The sequence below is a fragment of the Acomys minous genome, assembly GCF_964271855.1.
Source record: "Acomys minous genome assembly, chromosome: 9".
NCBI classification, from domain to species: domain Eukaryota; kingdom Metazoa; phylum Chordata; class Mammalia; order Rodentia; family Muridae; genus Acomys; species Acomys minous.
This window is the reverse complement of record NC_140490.1, coordinates 85,638,137-85,661,194: the sequence shown is the minus strand read 5'-3', so window position 1 is coordinate 85,661,194 and position 23,058 is coordinate 85,638,137. Positions and strand designations below refer to the sequence as shown.

Here is a 23,058-nt window from a genome sequence, read left to right as displayed (position 1 = left end):
TAGTTTTGTGATTTTTGCACATGTGACTAGAATACATTAGCACATAAGCATCACACTAGGGAGATATGATTCAGGCTGGATGCTATATTTAAGGGTACCATTCCCTATCATGGAAAACAGGACATGTTGTCACATAATTCAATAATACCTCTCAATAGCATGGGCCCTTTATGACCTCACCTCTCATGAACTTTTATGAAAGTTCATATGAAATCTACTGAAATGATTGTCAGTTTCTTCATGCATGTGGCTATTGACAAAGCCTGGGAACCAAAGCTGCCCAAGAGACTATTGTCCCAAGAGCATTTATGGCATGAATGTGAATGAAATCATGGCACCTGAGGCTGGGGAACACGTCCTTCATAACATGTTTTCTGACCTATGTTGATGAAAATATTTCAGATCTCAGATCCGGATCCCGAGGCCAAGATTTTCCAGATGTATCCAGGGAGCATGGCACAGAGTGGGCAGAAGGAAACTAGGGGATATAAACATGCCCCCTGCAGTCTGTGACAGTAATAACAGAGATACATAGAGCTATGTTTGTGTGATGTTTGTCTGCATGAGAAGCTGTGTTCACCTCTGCTAAGTCTTAGATTTTAGAAGACATGAGGAGGCTGCATGCTTTTATTATTTTCTTCTTGCTTCTGAAATTCTCTCTCATCTTGTGCAGTTTGACAGAACCCACCTGCTTTTGGAGAATAAAACACAGTGAAGATGATGATGGAGATTTACAGACAGACTGTAATTTTTCTCTTTTCACGTATCCGCAGTCTATAGAGGAAGATTTTTATAACACTATCATTAATTTTAAGTAAGTCATTAAAGTCATTAACTTCTTCATTCCCTCATGAATGCCATGAATTATAAATCTTTCCTGTGTACAGAAACTATGAGGGTTTCTGTTCTGCACTTCCCTATGTAATATTGGGAGAACTACAGAAACATTTCTTCCTTGTTCATTATTTTTAATATTTTCAAGTGCATTTTATTGTAGTGTGGATATCTTATATTCTAATTCACTAAGCAATAAGGTGAGAGATTCAGGTTTCACTTTTCTGCCTTATGGATCTCCTTCTGTTGAAAGTTGTTATTGCACAGGGTCTCAAAATCTGAGAGGAAAACACAATCTACACCACAGGTATGAGTTCAGTGTGAAGGGACTGCACCACTGTGTCTCTTCGAGTGTCAAGTGTCAAGAATTCTTCCATTGGCATGTATTCCTAAAGGTCTACACAAAGAGGTACTATTGGCCTTTAACAATAGGGTTCATTTTCACACATAGAAAAGTATGTGACTAATATTCATGATTATATGTGCAGTATTACATACATACATATGAATATACATAAACATTGATTTAAAAATCTATACCAATTCCTAATGTCATTCTGGGACTGACAATAAGTATGGAAAAAAAGATTCAATATCTCCACAATTTTACTTTGTTTCACTTGTGCATATACTTCATTACAGATTTATAGCATGATTAATATGATTAATATGATTAATATTCATATTAATTAGTGAGAACATGTAACATTAAAGAAATTTTAGGAGAATTAATGTACTTCTCATTGAAAAGGAGGTATTCTCAGTTTGTTCATGAAGTTCTTATATGCCAAGTGTAAGAACTTAACAGTAGTGACTGCATAGCATAGAGAGAAGAGAAAAAGTATTGACATTCATCAACTTTGCACATAGAATGTGCCTGGGCTTTATTTATCTACATACTGACCTTTTCTGTGCTTTCTTTAGTCTCTGATTCTCATGCCACATTTCATTTCAATTGCATCTCATGTGGATTTATAGAATGTGTTTTACAGCTGTTAGCCACAATGCTTTGTGTGCCCTGTAACTCTGATGGTTGCTTCATATTATTATTTTTCAGCTTAGGCCATCAGGGTTTGCATTTTCTGTTTGCTCAGCTAGCTCTCTTGTACTAACCAACAACCACCTGCCAAGAGGTGACACTGCATAGTTTGAGCTGGGCTCTGACATCAATCATCAATCAAGAAAAATTTCTCTAGATTTGCCTACAATCTATTTCATGAAGACACTTTCTTGATTAAGACTCCTTCTTCCATACCTTGTGTCACATTAACACAAAATTAGCCAGCACAACCATGTTTCCCAGGATGGCCACAGTCTACTGGGCCCAAGACATCTTGCTTCAGCCTTTCTAAGAAGTTGGACTGCAAGCGTGTACTCATTTTTCAGGTTCCTCTTGCCTTTTATGCTCTATGTTATCAGCTTCCCGAAACTATCAGAAATCCCAAAGGTACTATGAATATTTTTGTGTGAAAATTTATCAGACTTCCTCACAAGTGCAGCCTCAAGTTGAATTTGTTGGAACATTCCAGTAGTAATCATGGAGATAGATAGAATTATGCTTTACCACTTTCATGGTCAAATTAAGTTTCCAGTGTCTAAAGGATAAAAGTCAGATATAAAGATTTCTCAAAGTAGCTAATTTATTGCTCTTTAACATCTAAAAAATCTATACAAACAAAGATGAACATTATTGTAACCATTAGCCTAATTAAAGTAGTTTCAATCAAAGTTACTATACAAGATATGTGGTGGTTTAGTTACAGCCGACTTAAGGGAATATAAAGACAAGACAGACTTGGAACTACTCAGCACACAGATATATTATCATGGGCCGTGTACCATGTTGTTCAATGCAGAACAGAGCTGTGATAATCTCTGTAGAATAGCCTGAATGTGCAGTAAGAAAGAACATTTAGGTTTCTTTGAGCATAATCTACATGGATGATGATGGAATTGCCTAAAGATGCATGTCTCAGAACCTATTTTCTCCATGAAGTACTTGAGGGTTTACTAGAAATAGAATTACTCATTAGAAAGTGGTGTAAATACCGTGGGGACTGATCATAGTGCTTCTACTGCTATTGTGAATTAGGGCATAAGTAGAAACCAGAAGAACAAGTGTAAACTGTCGAGTCTCATCCTACAGAAATGGTAATTAGTAGAATTTTAGTAGGGTTTCTCCACATTTTTTGTTTTGTTTTATTTTTGTTTTCTGCTTGTTTCTTTATTTTCCACAGAACTTTCTGCAGCTTTGTGTTTATTGATTTTTTTAAACATTATTCTGCCATACAATAAATTCTGATTACAGCCTCCACTCCCTCCTCAATTCCTACCCGTTTTCCTCCACCTACCATTTCCCCATAGATCCACTGCTCCTCTGTTTCCTTTAGAAAAGAACAGACCTCCCAGTGATATCAACTGAACATGGCAGAACAAGATGCAACAAAACTAGGTGCAAACCTTGACACCAAGGGTGGATGAAGCATCCAAGTATAAGAAAAAGGTTGTCAAGAGTAAGCAGAGATAACCCTACTCCTACTTGCAGGAATCCTATAAACATTCCAAGTTAACCACAGAATGTTGCAGAGGACCTAACCCAGACCAATGTTTCTTTATTCCTAGGGCTTCCAGATATGCCATTACGTTGCTTGTATGAGATGTTTACAATCTCTTCTTGAAGGCTCTTAGTGCTATGTTTTCTGACCCAGTCATCACTGGGTAGAGATTTTTTTTCAGTTTCCAAGTGTGTCATTCCATGGTGGTATGATACGATTCAAGGTATTATTTTAATCTTCGTGCATCTGTTGAGGCTTGCTTTGTGACCCATCAGAAGGTCAATTTAGGATAAGGTTCCATAAAGTGTTGAAAAGAAGGTAAAATCTTTTGTGTTTGGTTGAAAAGTTGAATAGATATCTGTTAGGTCCATTTTATTTATGACTTCAGTTAGTGTCATTATTTCTCACTTCAACTTCTGGTTCCTTGACATATCCTTTGTTGAGTGCAGGTTCTTGAAGTCTCCCATTATTAATGTGTGGGAATCAATGTGTGGTCTAAGCTTTATTAAAGTTTCTTATACAAACAAGAGTGCCCTTGGTCGGGGCATAGATGTTCAGAAGTGTGATGTCATCATGATTGAGTTTTCCTTTGATGAGTATGAAGTGTCCTTCCTTATCTCTTTTATTTAATTATGGTTGAAAGTCTATTTCATTAGATATTAGATATTACAGCTTGTTTCTTGTGTTTGTTTGCTTGGAAGACTTTCTTCTAGCCCTTAACTCTTAGGTAATGTCTATTTTGTGGCTGAGGTGTGCTTCTTGTATGCAGCAGCATATTGGGTGCTGTTTGTTCATCTGTTCTCTTAGTCTGTATCTCTTTATTGAAGATTTGAGACTATTGATGTTGAAGTGTTGGTCTTAGAACCTGGTGTTTTGGTGTTTTGTTCAGGAAGTTATCTCCTGTGTCAATGAGTTCAAGGTTGGTTCTAACTTTCTTACTAGTAGATTTAGTGTTCCTGGTTTTATGTTGAGGTTGTTGATCCCATTGCACTTGGGTTTTGTTTAGGGTGACAAATGAAGATCTATTTGCATTTTTATACATGTAAGCTCCAAATAAGGCCAGTACCATTTGTTGAAAATGCTTTCCTTTTTTCACTGTATGGTTTGGCTTCTTTGTAATAAAAATCAAGTGTCCATAGGTGTGTGGGCTTATTTCTGGGTCTTTGATTCAATTCAGTTGATCAAGCAGTCTGTTTCTGTGTCAATACCATGCAGTTTCTATTACTATAGCTCTTTAGTTTAGCTTGAAGTCACGGATGGAGATACCTCCAGACTATCTTTTAGGTAGGATCGCTTAAGCTAATTTGGGCTTTCTCCCCACATATGATGTTGAGAATATTCTGCATTAATATTCATGAGTGAAATTGGTTTCAGGCTTTCTTTCTTTGTTAAGTCTTTGTGTGGTTTATACCTCAGGCCCAGGTGATGGTGGCTTTACAGAATTAGTGGGAAAAGTTTCTTCTGTTCCTATTTTGTTGAATTGCTTGAGGAGTATTGGTTTTAGATATTCTTTGAATGTCTGGTAGAATTCTGTTCTAAAATCATTTGGCCCTGGGGATTTTGTGGTTTAGAGGCTTTTGATGCCGGCTTCTCTATCCTTTGGGGATTATTGGACTTTTTAAACTTTTCCTGACCTTGTTTTAACTTTGGTAAGTGAAATTTATGAAGAAAATTGTGCATTTCCTTTAGTTTTTCTATTCTGTGGGATATAAGCTTTTGATGTAAGACCTACAGATTCATTGGATTTCCTCAGTGTCTCTTGTTATGTCCCCTTTTCATTTCTGATTCTGTTAATTTAGATATGGTCTCTCTGTGTTTTACTTAGATGGGTCAAGGGTTTGTCTATCTGTTGATTTTCTCAAAGAACCAGCTCTTTGCCCCAGCCTGCAGGGTTCGACTAAAACTCAGGAGGAAGTTCAGCTGTTGAAAATGCAAGACACAAAGAAGGTGAGCAAGTCTGATTGATCAAGCTCTCAAACTTTATTAGTCAGGCAGCAGCTTTTATAAGTCAGAAGGCAAAGAAGTATATTGCTATAGCAACCCAACTGCAGGCTTTTCTCAAAACACAGGGAATTCCAGGCAGGCTCATAATGTCCTGCCACACAGGGTTATCTTGCTCTGTCTTCATCTAGCTTTAGTCTAGCTGCTAAACCACAACAGGGTTGCTCCATCTCTCTCTGTCTTTAGTCTAACTGCTGACCCACAAGAGGGTCAGCTAGTTTCTGGTGAAAGGCAATCTTTGGAAAAAAACAGAGACTTAAAGATGAAGACTTGGACAAGATGGCTGAACATTGGCCATATGGCCCATTGTCCCCAACAGCTCTTGATTTCATTGATGCTTTGTAGTGTCCTCTTTGTTTCTAATCTATTGATTCCAGGCCTGAGTTTGATGATTTCCAGTTTTCTACTCCTATTGGCTGTGTTCGCCTCACTTTGTTCTACAGCTTTCAGGTGTGCTTTTAAATTGGACAGTATGGGAACTCTCTAATTTCTTTTTTAATGCTTTTTTATTTAATTAATTTATACAGACTACAACTCAATTGTTATCCCCTCACTTCTATCCTCCCATTCTTCCCTCCTGCCCTCTTTCTTCCTATTCCCCTCCCCCAGGTCTGTGACAGAAGGGAACATTTCCCCCACTGTATGGTCACATCCTGTCAAATCTTATCTTGGTAGGCTGGCTTATCCTTTCTCTGAGCACCACAAGGCCTCATCACCAAGGGGAAGTGTTCAAATATGGGATACCTGATTTCATGTCAGAGTCAGTCCCTGCTCCCCACACAACTGTGAAGAATGTCCTGTCCATTGGCTAGATCTGAGTAGTGGTTCTATGTTTACTGCATGTATTGTCCTTGGTTTGTGCAGTAGTTTGAGCAGACACTCCTGAGTGCAGATCTGCCCATCAGGATGTTGTTATAGGCTTCTAGGACCCTCTGGGTCCTTCTATTTCCCTATTTTTCAATACTTCTCTCACCTAGAGTCTCAATAGGAAGTCCACACAACTATACCAATCTCCTGGTAAGTGAAGACTTTCATGGGATATCCCTTTTGGGCAAGTATCCAATTATAAGTGAGTATAGACCATGTGGGTCTTTCTGGGTCTCCGTTAACTTACTCAGGATGATCATTTCTGGTTCCATCCTTCATACACAAATATCAGGATTTCCTTGTTTTTTAATAGCTGAGTAGTATTCCATAGTATAAATGTACCACAGTTTATTTATCCATTCTTGACTGAGCAACATCTAGGTTGTTTCCAGGATCTGCCTATTACAAATAAGCTGCTATGAACATGTTTGAGAATATGCCATGGTTTTGTGGTAGCGCATATTCTGGGTATATTTTAAGGAGTGGACTAGCTGGGCCTTGAGGTATCTCTATTCTGAGTTTTCTGATAAAGCGCCAGATGGATTTCCAAAGTGATTGTACAGTTTTCATTCCCACCAGCAAAGAAGGAGTGCTCCCCTTTCTCCATATCCTCACCAACATATGCTGTCAATTGAGTTTTTGAAATTAGACATTCTGATGGGTGTAATATGGAATCTCAGAGTCGTTTTATTTGCATTTCTCTGATTACTATGGATGTTGAGCATTCCTTTAAGTTTTTCTCAGCCAATCAATATTCCTCTGTTGAGAATACTCTGTTTAATTCTAATCCACATTTCCTTTAATTGGTTTAATTGGTTAGGTGGGGTTTCTTTTATTTTTCTGCTGTTCTCTAGCCATCTGGTTGTTTCTGTTGTGAGTGTGACTGGAGGGTACTCCAATGGGGTCACTCTATATGTGTGTCCTACATTGCCCAGGCAGGTTAGGAGTGTGTAGAGAGAATCCTAAGCTGAAGGCTATTTTTTAGAGCTCCCCTGATGTCTTCTCAGATGGTGGACAATGAATGTTGGAGCCTGCATGCAGCTCAGTTCTACTGGATTCCCTGTCTTTGTCTCAGTTGGCTCAGGCAGAAGAGGAGCAGGTTGAGAGAGCTTCAAGCTGACATCCACTCTGGTGCCCCTCAGGCTACTATGGCATAGTGGATACTGTGTGTTGTGTCTGAAGCCCAACTCACCTTTGTTGGTTTACTTTCTGTGATCCAGATGGGCCAGGCTGGTAATTATTGGGTGGACAGAGAGAAGTCCAAGACCAAAGATGCTTGGGTAACTCAGAGGCCATCTTAAGCTGACTGCTAATGTGGGTTGTGGCCAGTGCCCACCTCACCTTTTCTTGTTAGTTTTCTGTGTCCCAGGTTGGCCACACCAATAAGCAGTGTGTTGGTGGAAACAGACCCAAGCTGAGAGCTTCTCACCTGTCCCACAGGTCTTATTCAGATAGCAGGTAATGTGATTTGTGGCTTGTGTTGGACTCAGCTCTTCAAACTTGGTTTTGCTGCACAGATCCTCTGTTCCCCAGAGGGCCTGCTGTCTGCTCAAGTATTTGGAGCAATGCAGGGTTCCCAAAACTTTTGTCTTCCAAACCAGGGGCACATCAGCTGTGATGGACAGTGGGGTAGGGCTGGTTCCAATCTTACCCACCTCCTTCCCTATAAATAGCTTGGCATTCTGTGATCCTCTGCTCCCCACACATGGTCCACAATCCACAAGTCTATCTTGAGTAATGCTTTTATATATATATATATATATTTTTCATTTTCTTTCTTTTTTTCTCCTTTATTAATTTATTCTTGTTACATCTCCATGGTTATCCCATCCCTTGTATCCTCCCATTCTTCCCTCCCTCCCATTTTCCCCTTATTCCCCTCCCCTATGACTGTTTTTTATATATTTTTAATCATTACAGGATAAGGTGCCATGACTTAGACATATTGTTGAAGTCATGATTTTTTTTTATTTTTCTCTAGATTGAGAATTACAAGACAAACATATAGGAGATTAAATGTCTAGGGATTTGTTCTAGTTCATGGGTGGGATTCAGATATAAAAAAAGCTCAACTCTTTATGTATTTTGCCCAGATAGTCTCATATGAGAATGATCTATTTTGATGAGTCTTGAAATGCTTTAGTCTTTAAAGATTTCTTCTTCCTTGTCGAAAATCAAGTGACCATATGTATGTGGATTCATATCTGCGTCTTCGATTCGATTCCACTGGTCAGAACATTCACCACAGTAGAGTGGGGAGTGGGATATGACTTTCTCACCTACTCTGGTGCCTCACCTTTGACCATGTCCCCTGGAGGGTGAGACCTGGTGGCACTCAGAGGAAGGACAGCAGGTTACCAAGAAGAGACTTGATACCCTATGAGCATATACAGGGGGAGGAAATCCCCCTCAGGAACAGTCATAGCAGAGGGGAATAAGGGGAAAATGGGAGGGAGGGAAGAATGGGAGGATACAAGGAATGGGATAACCATTGAGATGTAACAAGAATAAATTAATAAAAAAAGGAAAAAGAAGATTTCTTCTTCCATTCCCTTACATTAGGTAAGATATACTTTATACAGAAAATTAGAGTGAGTATATTAAAAGATTCACTTCAATTGATTTGAAATTTTCATTTTTATAACATTCTCCATAATGATCTTGTGTCTCCTCTTAGAATACCAACATGGAAATATGAGTTCTTTCTTGTACTGCTTTTTGCTACTGATGAGATCAACAAGAACTCTTACTTTTTACCCAACATGTCTTTGATATTTACCTTTCTTGATGGCATGTGTTTAAAAACATTGGAAATAATTGATGAAATTTTACTACAAAACAATACTGAAATAATTCCTAATTATATCTGTGGAATAACTGTATGTTATGTAGAACTTACAGGACCAACATGGACTACATCTTTAAAACTGGCGAGTTTTTCTAGAAGTCCAAAGGTGAGGCTGTGTGATTAAAAAGGAGAGGTAACAATTTATCTATGCTAACCCTAAGTTATGACAGAGAATGAATGGGCAGCATGGGTTTGTGTGTGCTGATCTGTGTATTCTAAAGAATTAAAGCACCTGCCTCACATTTGACCATGTCCCTTGGAGGGGGAGACCTGGTGGCACTCAGAGGAAGGAAAACAGGTTACCGAGAAGAGACTTGATACCCTATGAGCGTATCCAGGGGGAGGAAATCCCCCTCAAGAACAGTCATAGGGGAGGGAAATAAGGGGAAAATGGGAGGAAGGGAAGAATGGGAGGATACAAGGGATGGGATAACCATTGAGATATAACAAGAATAAATTAATAAAAAAAAAGAATTAAAACATCTGGTATTTATATGTCACTAATATTTCCTTGTACTACAAAGAATGAGTGAATGGAGAAACACACAAAAACTTTGGCTGAACATACAGGATGTGAGAAACATTAAGAATTCTATTGGAATAATATAGCGCCTTTAGAAAGTGATGTTATTGTCGTTTATAGGAGTTATGGATGGTGAGTAACACAACATATCTAAGAAAGAACTTCCAACCAGTCGTATTCCTCACATAGCTTCTTCTGTTCTTCATCCTTCAGATTTTCATTGGACCATATCATTCTATTCTGAACGACAATGTCCAGTTTCCCCATGTCTACCAGATAGCACACAAGGATACATGTTTGACTCAGGCCATGATGTCTTTGATGCTTTATTTCTCATGGTCCTGGATAGGTTTGATCATCTCAGATGATGACCAGGGCATCCAGTTTCTCTCAGATTTGAAAGAAGAGATGCAAATTAATGGAGTCTGTTTAGCTTTTGAGAATGTGATCCCAGATAATATGCAGTTATATGTGACAAGGGGTGTAATATATGAGAAACAAATCATGACATCCGCAGCAAAGGTTGTTATCATTTATGGTAAAATGAACTCTACCCTAGAAGCCAGCTTCAGAAGATGGGTATATTTAGGTGTACGGAGAATCTGGGTCACCACTTCACAATGGGATGTCATCACACCTAAAGAAGACTTCCGCCTTGACCCCTCCCACAGGACTGTCACTTTTGCACACCACCATGGTTATATTTCTAAATTTATAAATTATATGGAATCAATGAACACTTCCAAATACCCAGTAGACATTTCACAGATGAGACAAAAGTGGAATAATTTTAACTGTTCAATTTCCTGTACCAACTATAGCACAATGAATCCTTGTTCATTCAACACTTCTTTGGAATGGTTATCGCGGCATAAATTTATGATGGCTTTGAGTGAAGAAGGTTACAATTTATATAATGCTGTTTATGCTGTGGCCCACACCTACCATGAAGTCATTCTTCAACAAGTAGAGTCTCAGCAAATAGCAGAACTCATAGGAATATTCTATGGCTGTCATCAGGTAAATTATCTTACATTGATTATGCTTGTTATGATATTTTAAAGTAGCCCCACAAATGATCATATGTATTATTCTCTGAATAGAAGGATTTCTGGACTTCAAAATACTCTAATATAAAAATTTTAAGCGAATAAATATACTACACAAGATAACTGTTATTAAATTATCTGTCATATTAGTATGCCTGGCTAGCAATCAATTATGACACGGATACTTGTTATATTTTAAAATAGCCTTAGTTATCCTGGGGCAGGGCAGACATCAATTCTCTAAACTATTTCCCATAGTGTAAATAGGGAGTGGGGAAGATATCATATACTTTACCCACTACCATGCCATCTGCTTCTAAATATTTCTATCATGCTATCTCCTATCCATTATCCCAAATACTGGTTAATGTTCTGCATCTGGGACAAATCTCCATCCACACCGGCCATGTGTTTCTCTTCCATCTAACCCATGGTAGCCTTTTTCTCCCTTTCCTGGGACCTCTTCAGGTCTCTCTCTCTTCTTCTTCTCAGGATTGATTCCTGTCTTTCTCCTAAGCCCAGGAATCTTAGCCACACCTTCATCTCCTCTGCCTTGCCCAGGTGGGATGGCTTTTTATTAATCAAAATGTGGGTCACAGAGACAGCAAGTAGTAATTAGCAACAAAATACATTAGACCATCCCCCCAACACAAGATTAACATTAAATGGATGACAACATTTTTGTATGAAGATAGTCAGTTTTGTGAGAATGCATCTGAACATTTCATCAAATGAGTTCAATATGAGAAATAATAACTGAAATATCTATCATAAAGTACACAAGTGACAATTAGAACATAATTTACTTCTCAAGAACAAACATGTATCAACCAATGTCATGGATAATTATTTTTATAAAACATCAATTACTTATGTAGACATATAATGACTACAAATTTTAAAAAAATTTATTTGTATCTTATATATGTATACAATATTTACATGATTTACTCACTACCTGTCTTCCATTCAACAGATTCCAGGCCTCTTATTCTCTCAATTTTTTGGCTTCTACTTTAAAATGTTTTGCTCCACACACACACAAACACACAGAAACACAACACACACACACAAACACACACACACACACTCTTAACATCCAGACTTACTTAGATGGTGTATTGACAGTTTTCACACAAGTAATGAATGTAAAATCTCTTGTACTATGTTACTCAATATTTGGTAAGCATTTTTCTGACATTTTGCATCATAAAACATAGAAATGAAGTATAATATAATGTAATTACCTATGAGATATCTTGCTTTTCACTGGATAGGTAACCATCAATATAAATGTCTTTTCTGGGCTATATTGGAAATTGTTGAATATTCACAACGTCACTTGGCCTTCCTGGGTAGGTATATGTAACTACTTAATGATGCATCTCCTTTAGGTAGCTTCTTTTCTGAAGAACATTGTATTTACTAACCCTGTTGGAGAGCTAGTGAACATGAATTGGAGAAAAACACTGTGCGCAGATTATGACATTTTCAACATTTGGAATTTTCCACAAGGGTTTGGATTAAAAGTGAAAATAGGAGACTATTCCCCTTATTTCCCACAAAGCCAACAGCTGCATATATCTGAAGACTTGGAGTGGTCCATGGGAGGAACACTGGTATGTACACACACCTTTACTTATCCATACTTTTACTTTATAAAGTATTGTGTCATTGGAATGATGGCCGAGTTAAGAACAATTGCTCTTCTTGCAAAGGACTCAAGCACAGTTCTCAACATCCATGTTTGATGACTCACAATTTTCTATAAATGCAGGTCATGGATATATTTGCCTCTGGTTTCCCTGGACACCTAATATGACTTCCACTTCACATATACTGTAGAAACATATACACAAAATTAGAAGAATAATAAATGTTTAAACTGTTAAAATCATGTGATGAGGTTTAAACCATAAAGTTTTGAGATTATACATGTAAACTGTTATAGCGTAATCAACAATGTCATATAACTGTTTACAGAAACATTTCTATGTATTGTAGCCTTTCATTATAAGTTTAAAAACTTTCAAGTCTATGAGGGTGCTCTAAAAATGTGATTTGTTCATGTTCATCCTATAACTTTTTACTGTTCCATCATGTGTGTTCCTCTACCCAACTCATTGTTCTATAATCCCTTCAAAAGCTATTTAATCCACTTAAGTATTCCTGGAGGATCAATGTAGGAAGAAAAAAAGTATTTTAAAAATTATTTTATTATGTTTCTTTTTTTTACCATATTTATATTATTACGTATGAATAAAGTAAACTACATACAGCAGGAAGAACCATGAGATAATCTTGAGTTATATAAATGTTACATTCACAGTGATTTGGCTGTTTGTATTTGTCAAGCTTGGAGTAAACATCTTTCTTATCTTGTGTAGTATAAATTTGTGAATGAAAAATCAATATCTATCATACCTCATCTCTTTTAATTTAAATCATCTGTCTTGATCTAAAAATATCTTCTCAACTAACCAACTAAACTTGATTGTAAGACTAAACTATCTGATCTACAACCCCTATCAGAGTCTTGAGAAGGAATAAAATTTAAATGCCTGAGTGAACCAGAAGTACATGTTAGCAACATCTACAATGAAAAAGTGAATGAGACAATTTACTACCTGAATAATCACTCAACACTCTTTATAATGTTGGAGCATCATCTTTGGCCTTCTAGCCCAATATTTCTGCCAGACATATTTGCGAGGCAGAAACTATTGAGGACTTGCTTACCTGTTATGGCACAGTTCAGTCATCTAATCTGCCTGCATGTAAACTTGCCCATTTTTTTTGGCAGAATTCTGTCCATGACAAAAAGCAAGGGCATTTTGCCAGAGGCTTGTTTGCTGCCTTTGAAGCCAACTCCATAAACAGGCTCTTTGATGTTGATCATCTTTTTTGAGTTCAAGTCAGTGCTGCCATGAGTTAACTTGTCTTGTCAAAGAATGTTTAGAAGAATAAAAACACCTTTAAATGTCATATTCTGGCCAGGCATAGTGGCACATGCCTTTAATTTCAGTACTTGGGAGGCAGATGCAGGTGGATTGCTGTGACTTTGAGGCCAGCGTGGTCCACAAAGTGAGTCCAGGACAGCCAAGGCTACACGGAGATACCCAGTCTGGAAAACAAAAAAGAAAATAAGACCCCCCCCCAAACCAAACCAAACCAAAAGTGAAAGAATAAAACAAAACAAAACAAAAGAAAACAGAAAACAAAACAACAACAAAAAACTAATGTCATATTCTGTAGGTCTTTGAGACTTTTGAAGACTTTATTTAACTATTTTAAATTATATATCTATAGAATCATATCTATCTGTTAGTCCTAGGATATATATTTTTGAGATAGAATTAGACTAGTATTTGACATGGCCATGATTTGCATCAATATACAAAATTCTATATTTGTGAATTAAAAATAACCTTCTTTGTGAGTAACAAGGCCCTGAAGTAAAGAGTAGGTTCAATTATCTACCTTTTGTTCTATCCTCCCTCTCTAGTTCTATATCCCCCTTTCTTTCTCTTCAGCTCCTATCTCTTTACCTATGAAAGAAAAAGGAAAGGAGAGATCCCCCTAAGTCCAAAATAGTTTTCTTTCTGTATAAGACCAATAATAACTTATAACCAACCCCCAATGAAAATAAGCATCTGTAGACCAAAAGGACAAACAGAAACCTACCCAACCCCCCTTAGAGGAAATGGGATGTCATTCTCTTAAGGTTTCTTCAGGCTGATTTGGGGCAAATAATACCTTAGAAGGGGCATGCAAGAATCAGTGAAAATAGTTAAGCAAGCCAGGGATTGCATTTGTGGTCCAGTTTCTAAATGTTGAGAGATTCCAGGCTTAGTAGGAGTCCTGTAAGGGACAGACTGAAATGCTGGATGAATTGGCATCAGAAGTGTTCTAACGCACTGTGCAGTTCTGATGGGTAAGAGCAACTGAGGTGCTGGGGCTGGAACAAGGGGCATGCAGGATGTCAGCATGCAGCCTGCTATGAGACATGAATTCTGTCAGGTTTGATCCAGTATCAGTGTCCGGTTCTTTTTTTCTGAAAACATAATTTCTCACAAGCATTACACAGTTCTAACACTGTAATAGTATGAGATGTGTAGGATGCACAGATCTATTAAGGCTGATTCTCTGCTCATTGTATGAGCAGAAGTAAGACATCTGACAATCTTCCTTCATGGTCTACAAAGAGTGGCCTCTAGTAAAATGTCTCAGAGGATCTGTGACCAGTATGAAGCCTTGTCTATGCATTTGCATTAGTATCTCAGCCAGCCTCAGAGCTATTCCCATGTAGTGGGATTAAAAGTTTGAATTCCTTTGAATCCTTTACATCCAGATTGCAGCCCCCTCCCTTAACACTTCCCAATCCTGTCCCCCTTACCATCCCTCCCCTAGTCCTTAGAAAGAGGAGCTCCCTTCTCCTAAAGTCTGAACTCAGTTTATCCAGTGTTCCCTGTGCTACACGTAACATTTTCCTCTGTGGCTTGCCAAGGCCATGCTGCCAGGGCAGAAGTGACCAGCATTACAAGGTCCCAGTCCATATCGGAGGTGTTTCATAATACCCATATTGTGGGACCCAGAAGGAGACTGTGCTGTCTATGTACTATAACTGAGCAGAGTGTGTAGATCCTCACCATTCATGGTTCTTGATTTGTTTCTCTGTCTCTGCAGTAACCATCTTCTCTGTTCAGATTTTAAGTGTATATTTTATTTATTATAATTTATTCATTATACCTCCCACTTGTTATCCTCTCCTTCTTGTCTTCCCATTGGCACTCTACCTCCATCTTCTGCTCATTCTCCTGTTCTAGACCTTTGGGAACAGCCTATCACGAGGGTAGTCTGCATCCCCTTCCACTGTGTGCCCACTATGAAATCTTGCTAAGGGGCAGAGGCAAAGTAGTGGGCCCCTGAGTGTATAGCAGAGGTTTAGCAGCAGTTTCCCCATCTTCCCATGTGAAGGATCTTATTGGCTATGTTCGAAAAAGGGTTCTTGGTTCTTTGCAAGTGTTGTCGCTGACTGGATCATCAGTTTGTGGAGAACCCCCTGTGCCTCCATGCACAGGCTTTGTTGGTCTCCCTTTGGAGCTGCTGCTCCCTCCAAGGCTTTGCATCCCCCCATGCTTAGCTACACTCTCAGCACTCTGCCCAGTGTCCAACTTCAATTCTCAGTAATTGTCCCTATCTTCCACCTTGTGGAGTCTCTCAGAGGACATATATAGTGTCTTTTCGGGTCTCAGTTATCTCATTTAGGATGATCATTTCTAGTTCCATCATTTTGCTTGCAAACTTCAAGATGTCCATGTTTTTAAGATGAGTAGTATTCCATTGTGTAGATGAACCACAGTTTCTTTATCCATTCTTCGGTTGAGTGACATCTAGGTCATTTCTAGATCCTGGCTATTACAAATAAAGCTCCTATGAACGTAGTTGAGCAAATGTCCTTGTTGTATGGTGGAGCATCATTTGGTGTATATGCCCAGCAGTGGTACAGCTGGATCTTTGAGTAGAACTATTCGCAATTTTCCAAGAAAGCACACTATTCATTTTCAGAGTCGCTGCACAAGTTTGCACTCACATCATCAGTGGAGGAGTCTTCCACTTTATCCACATCCTCACCAGCATGTGTTGTCACTTGAGTTATTGATCTTCACCTTCAGACAGGTGTAAGATGGAATTTTCAAGTCGTTTTGATTTGCATTTCCCTGATGACTAGTAACATTAAGCATCTCTTTAAATGTTTCTCAGCCATTCGATATTCCTCTGTTGGGCCTTCTCTGTTTAGTTCTCTCCCCCATTTTTACTTGGATTATTTGGCTTGGAGGTGTTTGCTTTCTTGAGTTCTTTATATATTTTATATATTGGCCCTTTGTTGGTTGCAGGATTGGTAAAGATCTTTTCCTAATATGTGGTCTGTCACTTTGTTCTGCTCACAGTGTCTTTGCCTTACATAAACATTTCAGTTTCCTGATGTCCCATTTGTTAATTTTTGATCTTAGAGCCTGGTCTGTTGGCTTTCCATTCAGGATGTTGTCTCCTGTGCCAATGAGACCTAGGCTCTTTCCTGCATTTTGGAAGAAAGAAATCTTAATTTCTTACCCATACATTGACACATAGAATGCTACCTAATGGCCTATTTTATGGCCTTCAATTTCATTACAGGCTTAGATGACATGCTCAAATGCTTGAGTAAGATAATACAGGATAACAGGAGAATATATATAACCCACCTCTGTTACCAATTCTTATTCCATCTGCCTTAGGTTCCCACTTCTACATGCAGTGTGACATGCACTCCTGGATTCAGGAAATTACATCAGGAACAAACAGTGGAATGCTGCTTTGATTGTGTCCCGTGCCTAGAGAATGAAGTGTCTAATGAGACAGGTATGTAATTGTGTGCAGAAGAAATTGCTGAAATTGAATGTCTTCTTTTATCCAAACTAAGACTTTGACAGGGCATGAAAGGAAACTGAAGACATAAAATACGTGTTATCATTGTACTGATATCAAGCATGTTATGCATCATGGAATGAGCATGCACTGCCTTTTTTAAACCACACATTATGATGGCTACATGTCTTATATATTTTCCAGAAAGTGTTTAATAAAAGGTTTGTAACTAGTATTCTACCAGAAAAATTTGCACACAGTACTGCTTTGCATATGTCTAATAGTCTTTGATTTTTTTGTCTGAATTAAATTTACATGACCAGTCCATGTCGTCTTGTTGTCCTAGCACCCAGCTCATAATCTTGTTGTTGTGCAATAAAATGTATTTAAGCTCTTAGGGAACAGCTCATAGGATGGAGCAGTTGCTGTACAAGAATTAGGGCAGGAGGGCACATTCCCAGATGGACGCAAAGATGTGGTAGATTTCCTCAGTAATCAGTGCTGCTGAGATATGAAGGAAGGATCCAAAATATGCATAACATTGCATGATATTTAGCTTGGAACGTATAGTTGGGAATAAAAAGGACTTTACCACAGTGAATAGACAGTAAAGAAACATGGCTGATGAGTGTCTTCTGAACAGCAAATACATGCAAAGAGGCATGTTTTCTCTTTTTGACATGAAAAAATTACACATGCAACCATGGATACACATTTATGTGTATCTCATACACACATGGTTTTATCCTATTTAAATATCTTTTAATTGAAAGATTATTACTTCCCCTTCAATTTCAGCACCTCCCAAAACCATCACTTGAATCACTACTATATATCCCCTCTATCCGCAAGTTGATAGCAAATGTCCTAGAGAGGCAGAATAAAGCAAGATATACACATACATATATATATATATATATATATATATATATATATATATGCAGCAATGTTAAATAAAATGTTTAATAACAATTTATATTTTTATGCTGTGATATACAAAATAAATGAGTAGTTTGGATTTTTGCTCCTAATATATGAGTAGTGACGAGAACAAAAGTATATATTAACATAGAGAAGTCCATATATCAGACATCATAGGAATAGATATTAGTTTGAAAAGCAAATGTCGTTTTTCCAAATCTGTATGTTAATTGTTGAAGTGATGAACTTAAGCTGAAGTGGACTTTGTTACATGAGATGTAAGGCTTCTTTATTGGAAATATTGCTTTATGCAAACGGTATGTGCATTAGACATTATATATCCTTTTGCTATATGGAGATACAGGCCAAGGGTATGAGGCAATGTGCACAATGCATTGTATTGGCTGGCTTTTTAATCTAGACATGGTGTCTTTCTTAGTCAGTGATTTATTGTTGTGAAGAGACACAATGAACATGATAATTCCTTTAAAAGAAAGCATTGAATTGGGGCTTGCTTACACTTTCAGATGCTTAGTCTATTATTGTGATAGCAGGGAACATGACTGCACACAGGCAGATATGGTTCTGGAGAATGTTCTATAGCCAGATACTTAGGCAGCAGGAACAGAGAGCCAGGCACTGGGACTGCTTGAGATCTTAACATCAAAAAGCCCCACTCCCAGTGACACACTATCTGAAACAAGGCTGCATCTACTACCACAAGGCAACATCTAGTAATCATTTCCAATAGTGCTACTCACTATTGATCAAGCAGAGATATCTTAAGCCTACGAGAGCTATAATTTTTCAAATCACCATATACCACTTTTTTGGTCCCACAAGCCTGAAGCCACATCTTAACACAGAAACAGTTAGTCCAACTTCAAAACTACTCATGATCTCTCACACTTTCAACACTGCTTAAATTGCAAAAGTTTACAGTCTTTTTTGAGACTCATGGCAATCTCTTAACTGTAACCGCTTGTAAAGCAAAATAATAAAGCATATCATTACTTCCATACTGCCAAGATACTAGGACAATGAACACATTACTACCATTTCAAAAGGGATGAGCCAAAGCAAAGTGAAGACACATTGTGGAATCCAAAGACAGACCCAAATTCAGCCGAGAGAACTCCAAATTCTGCATCTCCATGTGGGATGTCAAGGCACTCTTCACATTCCCAACTTCTTCCATTTTTGTTGACTGCAACAAACTTCTGTCTTGGGGTAGTTTGAAGCCCTGTCTTCAGCTTTCCTTGGCAGGTCACTCATGACTCTGAAATTTCCAAAAATTCTGGGAACTCTAATAAAACCCAGTATTTACATCCATAGCTTTACCCGGTAGCCTGTACACACTGAGATATCTGACAAATACCTGGTTTAGTGGCTTTCCATAGTTATGGAGGGAGATTTCAGAATCTTTTACTTCTATCTCTTATTCTAAAGCCAGAACCATGTGGCTAAAGCTTCCAAGGCTTTCTGTTGATTGGAAATAAAACTTGGCCCATTGTTTAAAGACATTTTCAGCAACTTTCTATTTTGGATGACATCTTCCATGGGTTAAGTTTCTCATCCCATTCCTTTCACACACTGGAAGCTTAGCTCAGTGGGTCTTGCTCTGAGCTTGCCAGTCCATTGATTTCACTTAGCTCAGGATTTTCTTTAACTTTTTCATTGCCTTGTGCTCTGGAATTAGCTCCTCTATACACCGAGTGCTCTTTTTCTCCTTAAACTATAGATTTTGAATTTTTCCTTGCTGTCCTAGCTCCTTTTCTCTATTGTTCTATATGAGTGACCACTAATAACCTTATGAGATAGTCAAAACTAGACTATCTTAGCATTTTCTCTGGCAAAACATTTCATCAAAAACTATTCAATTTAAATGCAGGCAGATTTTTTATAGAAAGGGTAAAAGTCAAAATATTAAAAGTCTCTAGGCCATCCACAAATATTTTTCCCCTCTAAAACTTTTTGAGTTTGGCCTACATAGTTAAAATATTCCTAAGTATGATCTTCTATGCTTCCCTTAGTATTGCCTATTAATTCTCACTTAAAACAATCAACTGTTTTCCTAATCTAAAGTTCGAAAATTCACATTTTCCCAACAAGCAGCATGGTCAGGCTTGTCATAGCAATATATTGACTATGACAGCCATTATGATAGGAAGCATTTAATGGGGCTTGAATACATTTTCAGACACTGTCTCATATCATAGTGTGAGGGAGTACTGCAGTGTGAAGCCATGCATGGTTCCAGAGAAGTGATGGAGTATCCTACATACAGATCCTCAGACAAGAGGAAGAGAGAGACACTGGGGGTGGCTGGAGCTTTTAAAATCCCTAAGACTATCATCAGACATAATTTCTCTAGCTCAACATACCTACTCCAACTGGGTCAAACTAACTTCAACAAGAACATATAACCTGATCATTTCAAATAGTGCTACTCCCTAGTAACCGAGCAGTCAGATCTCTGATATACTTGGCCATTTTCACCCAAACTGCCACAAATGAAGTCCACAGATTTGTACATAGTATATTTAAGTTTTGAGTAATTAACTAATATTAGATATTTTATATTACTATGTATAAGGCACTGACAAAGTATTTTTCTTATTTTTATAAACTTTTAATAATGTGAAAGTTATACATAACAATAAGTAACTTTTCTTCTCCCTTTATCATGAAGGTGGTATGTTCCACCAGCAGGGATGCATGCTGTGGAGCATCCTGATGTCCCTGCTTCCTCTAATAGACAAGATAAAAACTGTTGCTTAACAACAAATTGTTTACTGTGGATTCCTCTGATTAATGCAGATACTAAATTATTATGTATATAATGATGAAATTTTATTATGGTTTGTTGTTAATGATCTCTGCAGATGTGGAGCAGTGTATGAGCTGTCCAGATGACCAGTATGCCAACACAGAGCACACACACTGCCTGCAAAGACGTGTGTCCTTTCTGGCTTTTGAGGACCCACTGGGGATGGCTCTGGCCTGCATGTCCGTGTGTTTCTCTATCCTCACATCCCTTGTACTTGGTACTTTTGTGGAACATCATGACACACCCATTGTGAAAGCCAATAACTGCATTCTAAGCTACATCCTATTGATCTCTCTCACATCCTGTTTCCTCTGCTCCTTGCTCTTCATTGGGCATCCCAACATAGGCACCTGTATCCTACAGCAAATCACATTTGGAGTCTTTTTCACAGTGGCCTTGTCCACTGTGTTGGCCAAGACAATTACTGTGATCCTGGCCTTCAAGCTGACTACTCCAGGAGGAAGAATGAAATGGATGCTGGTATCAGGGGCACCTAACTTTGTCATTCCCATCTGTACCTTTGTCCAACTTGTTCTCTGTGGAATCTGGATGGTGACGTCACCACCCTTCATTGACACAGATACACACTCTGAACATGGGCTGATCATCATTGTGTGCAACAAGGGCTCAGCCATTGCATTCCACCTTGTCCTGGGATACTTGGGCTTCTTGGCTCTGGGAAGCTTCACCGTGGCTTTCTTGGCCAGAAATTTGCCTGACAGGTTCAATGAAGCCAAATTCCTGACCTTCAGCATGCTGGTGTTCTGCAGTGTCTGGGTCACCTTTCTTCCTGTCTACCATAGCACTAAGGGGAAGGTCATGGTGGCTGTGGAGGTCTTCTCCATCTTGGCTTCCAGTGCAGGGCTGTTAGGGTGCATCTTCTTCCCAAAGTGTTATGTTATTTTGATAAGACCAGATTCATATTCTTGTCAAAAATATAGGGATAAATCACTTAATTGAAATTTGGTAGTTTTTTACATTTTAGATTATATTTACAATATTTTTGTTCCTTTCCCTGTGGAAGAGCCCTTTTCCATTTTCAGATTTAATCAGTTGCCTGTGGTTCTTCATATAAGCTTGAGGCCTTCACACCGTTTTCCTGTGTAGTTTACCAAGTTTGTTGGTAGCTTCTTTGATTAGGTCACATTTTGGGGGGGGTCATGTGGGTGAGAAATTATGGTATATCATCTACTATTCCTAGAAGAAATATTATCACAGCAAGCTCCCTCAGTTTTTGGCTCTCAAGATCATTCATTCTTCTTCTGTATTTTCTGAAAATTAGATATGTGAGGGTTTTATTAACAATCATTAATTTTGAAAAATATTGGTGTCACTAGAAGTGTTGGGGATCAAGAAATAAAAGTTATATAAATACGGTAACTGTATATAAAGCGTGAGAAAGATGGAACTTGTGAAAGAAATTGGTAAATTTCTAGATGCATTTGTTAGAATAAAGTAAACCAAGATGAAGTAAATATTCGAAAAGAACTATAAGCAGAAATTAGGTTGATGCAGTTGTCTAGTTTCACAGCAATAACAGCCCAGAACCAAATGGAGTCACTTGAAAATTTTATGGCAGAACATTGAAAAGTAATGAACAACTATAGTTCTTAAATTAACCTAGGAAATAAAACTGAAAGCGTTTCTTATATCCTTTCTAAAATTTCAGATAATGGTATAAACAAACAAATAAGGCTTTCCGGCATTTTTCTTTTCTTGGTTAGTTTGTTATCTGCGTATTTCAAAGGTTGATATGAATTTCATGATTGTTTCTTTGAAAAATGTGGAAAATCGATTGAGAGTTTATCAAATTTGTAAATAGTTTTTGGTTGGATGGTTGTTTTCACAATATTACATCTACCAATTCATGAGTATGGGATGCTTTTCAGTCATTTACCGTCTTCCTGTCCCTGTTTCTTCTGAGGTGTGAAATTTGCACTGTAGAGATCCTTCAATTCTTCCATTAAAAAATATTATCATACAAAGGACAATAATCATGATCTCAATCCCAGGGTGTTTGTGGTTAATGGATGTGCTAATTGGTTTTGTTGAAATTTGTGGAATCTCTAATGAATATATCATATATGAAGATATTTAAATTTTTATTCTATTTATTTTCATTTTCTTTTCTTTTTGCTGCACTAGTACTTTGAGTACTGTGGTGAAAAGTAACGAGGAGAATAGATAGCTCTCTATCTGATTTACTAGGATTGCTTCGAGAT

The 23,058-nt window shown here is 37.9% G+C and overlaps 1 protein-coding gene across 1 annotated transcript; it reads left to right on the top strand.

The window, feature by feature from the left end:
- Window positions 1–608: 608 nt before the first annotated feature.
- On the top strand, window positions 609–21,796 carry LOC311605030 (vomeronasal type-2 receptor 116-like; the record flags this gene model as incomplete). The annotated part of the gene is made up of 8 exons (XM_084795331.1): window positions 609–814; window positions 5,768–5,840; window positions 7,627–7,715; window positions 8,896–9,211; window positions 9,842–10,648; window positions 12,072–12,296; window positions 16,956–17,079; window positions 20,892–21,796. 8 exons carry the CDS (start codon window positions 609–611, stop codon window positions 21,794–21,796), a joined length of 2,745 nt encoding a protein of 914 aa, XP_084651457.1.
- Window positions 21,797–23,058: the final 1,262 nt, after the last annotated feature.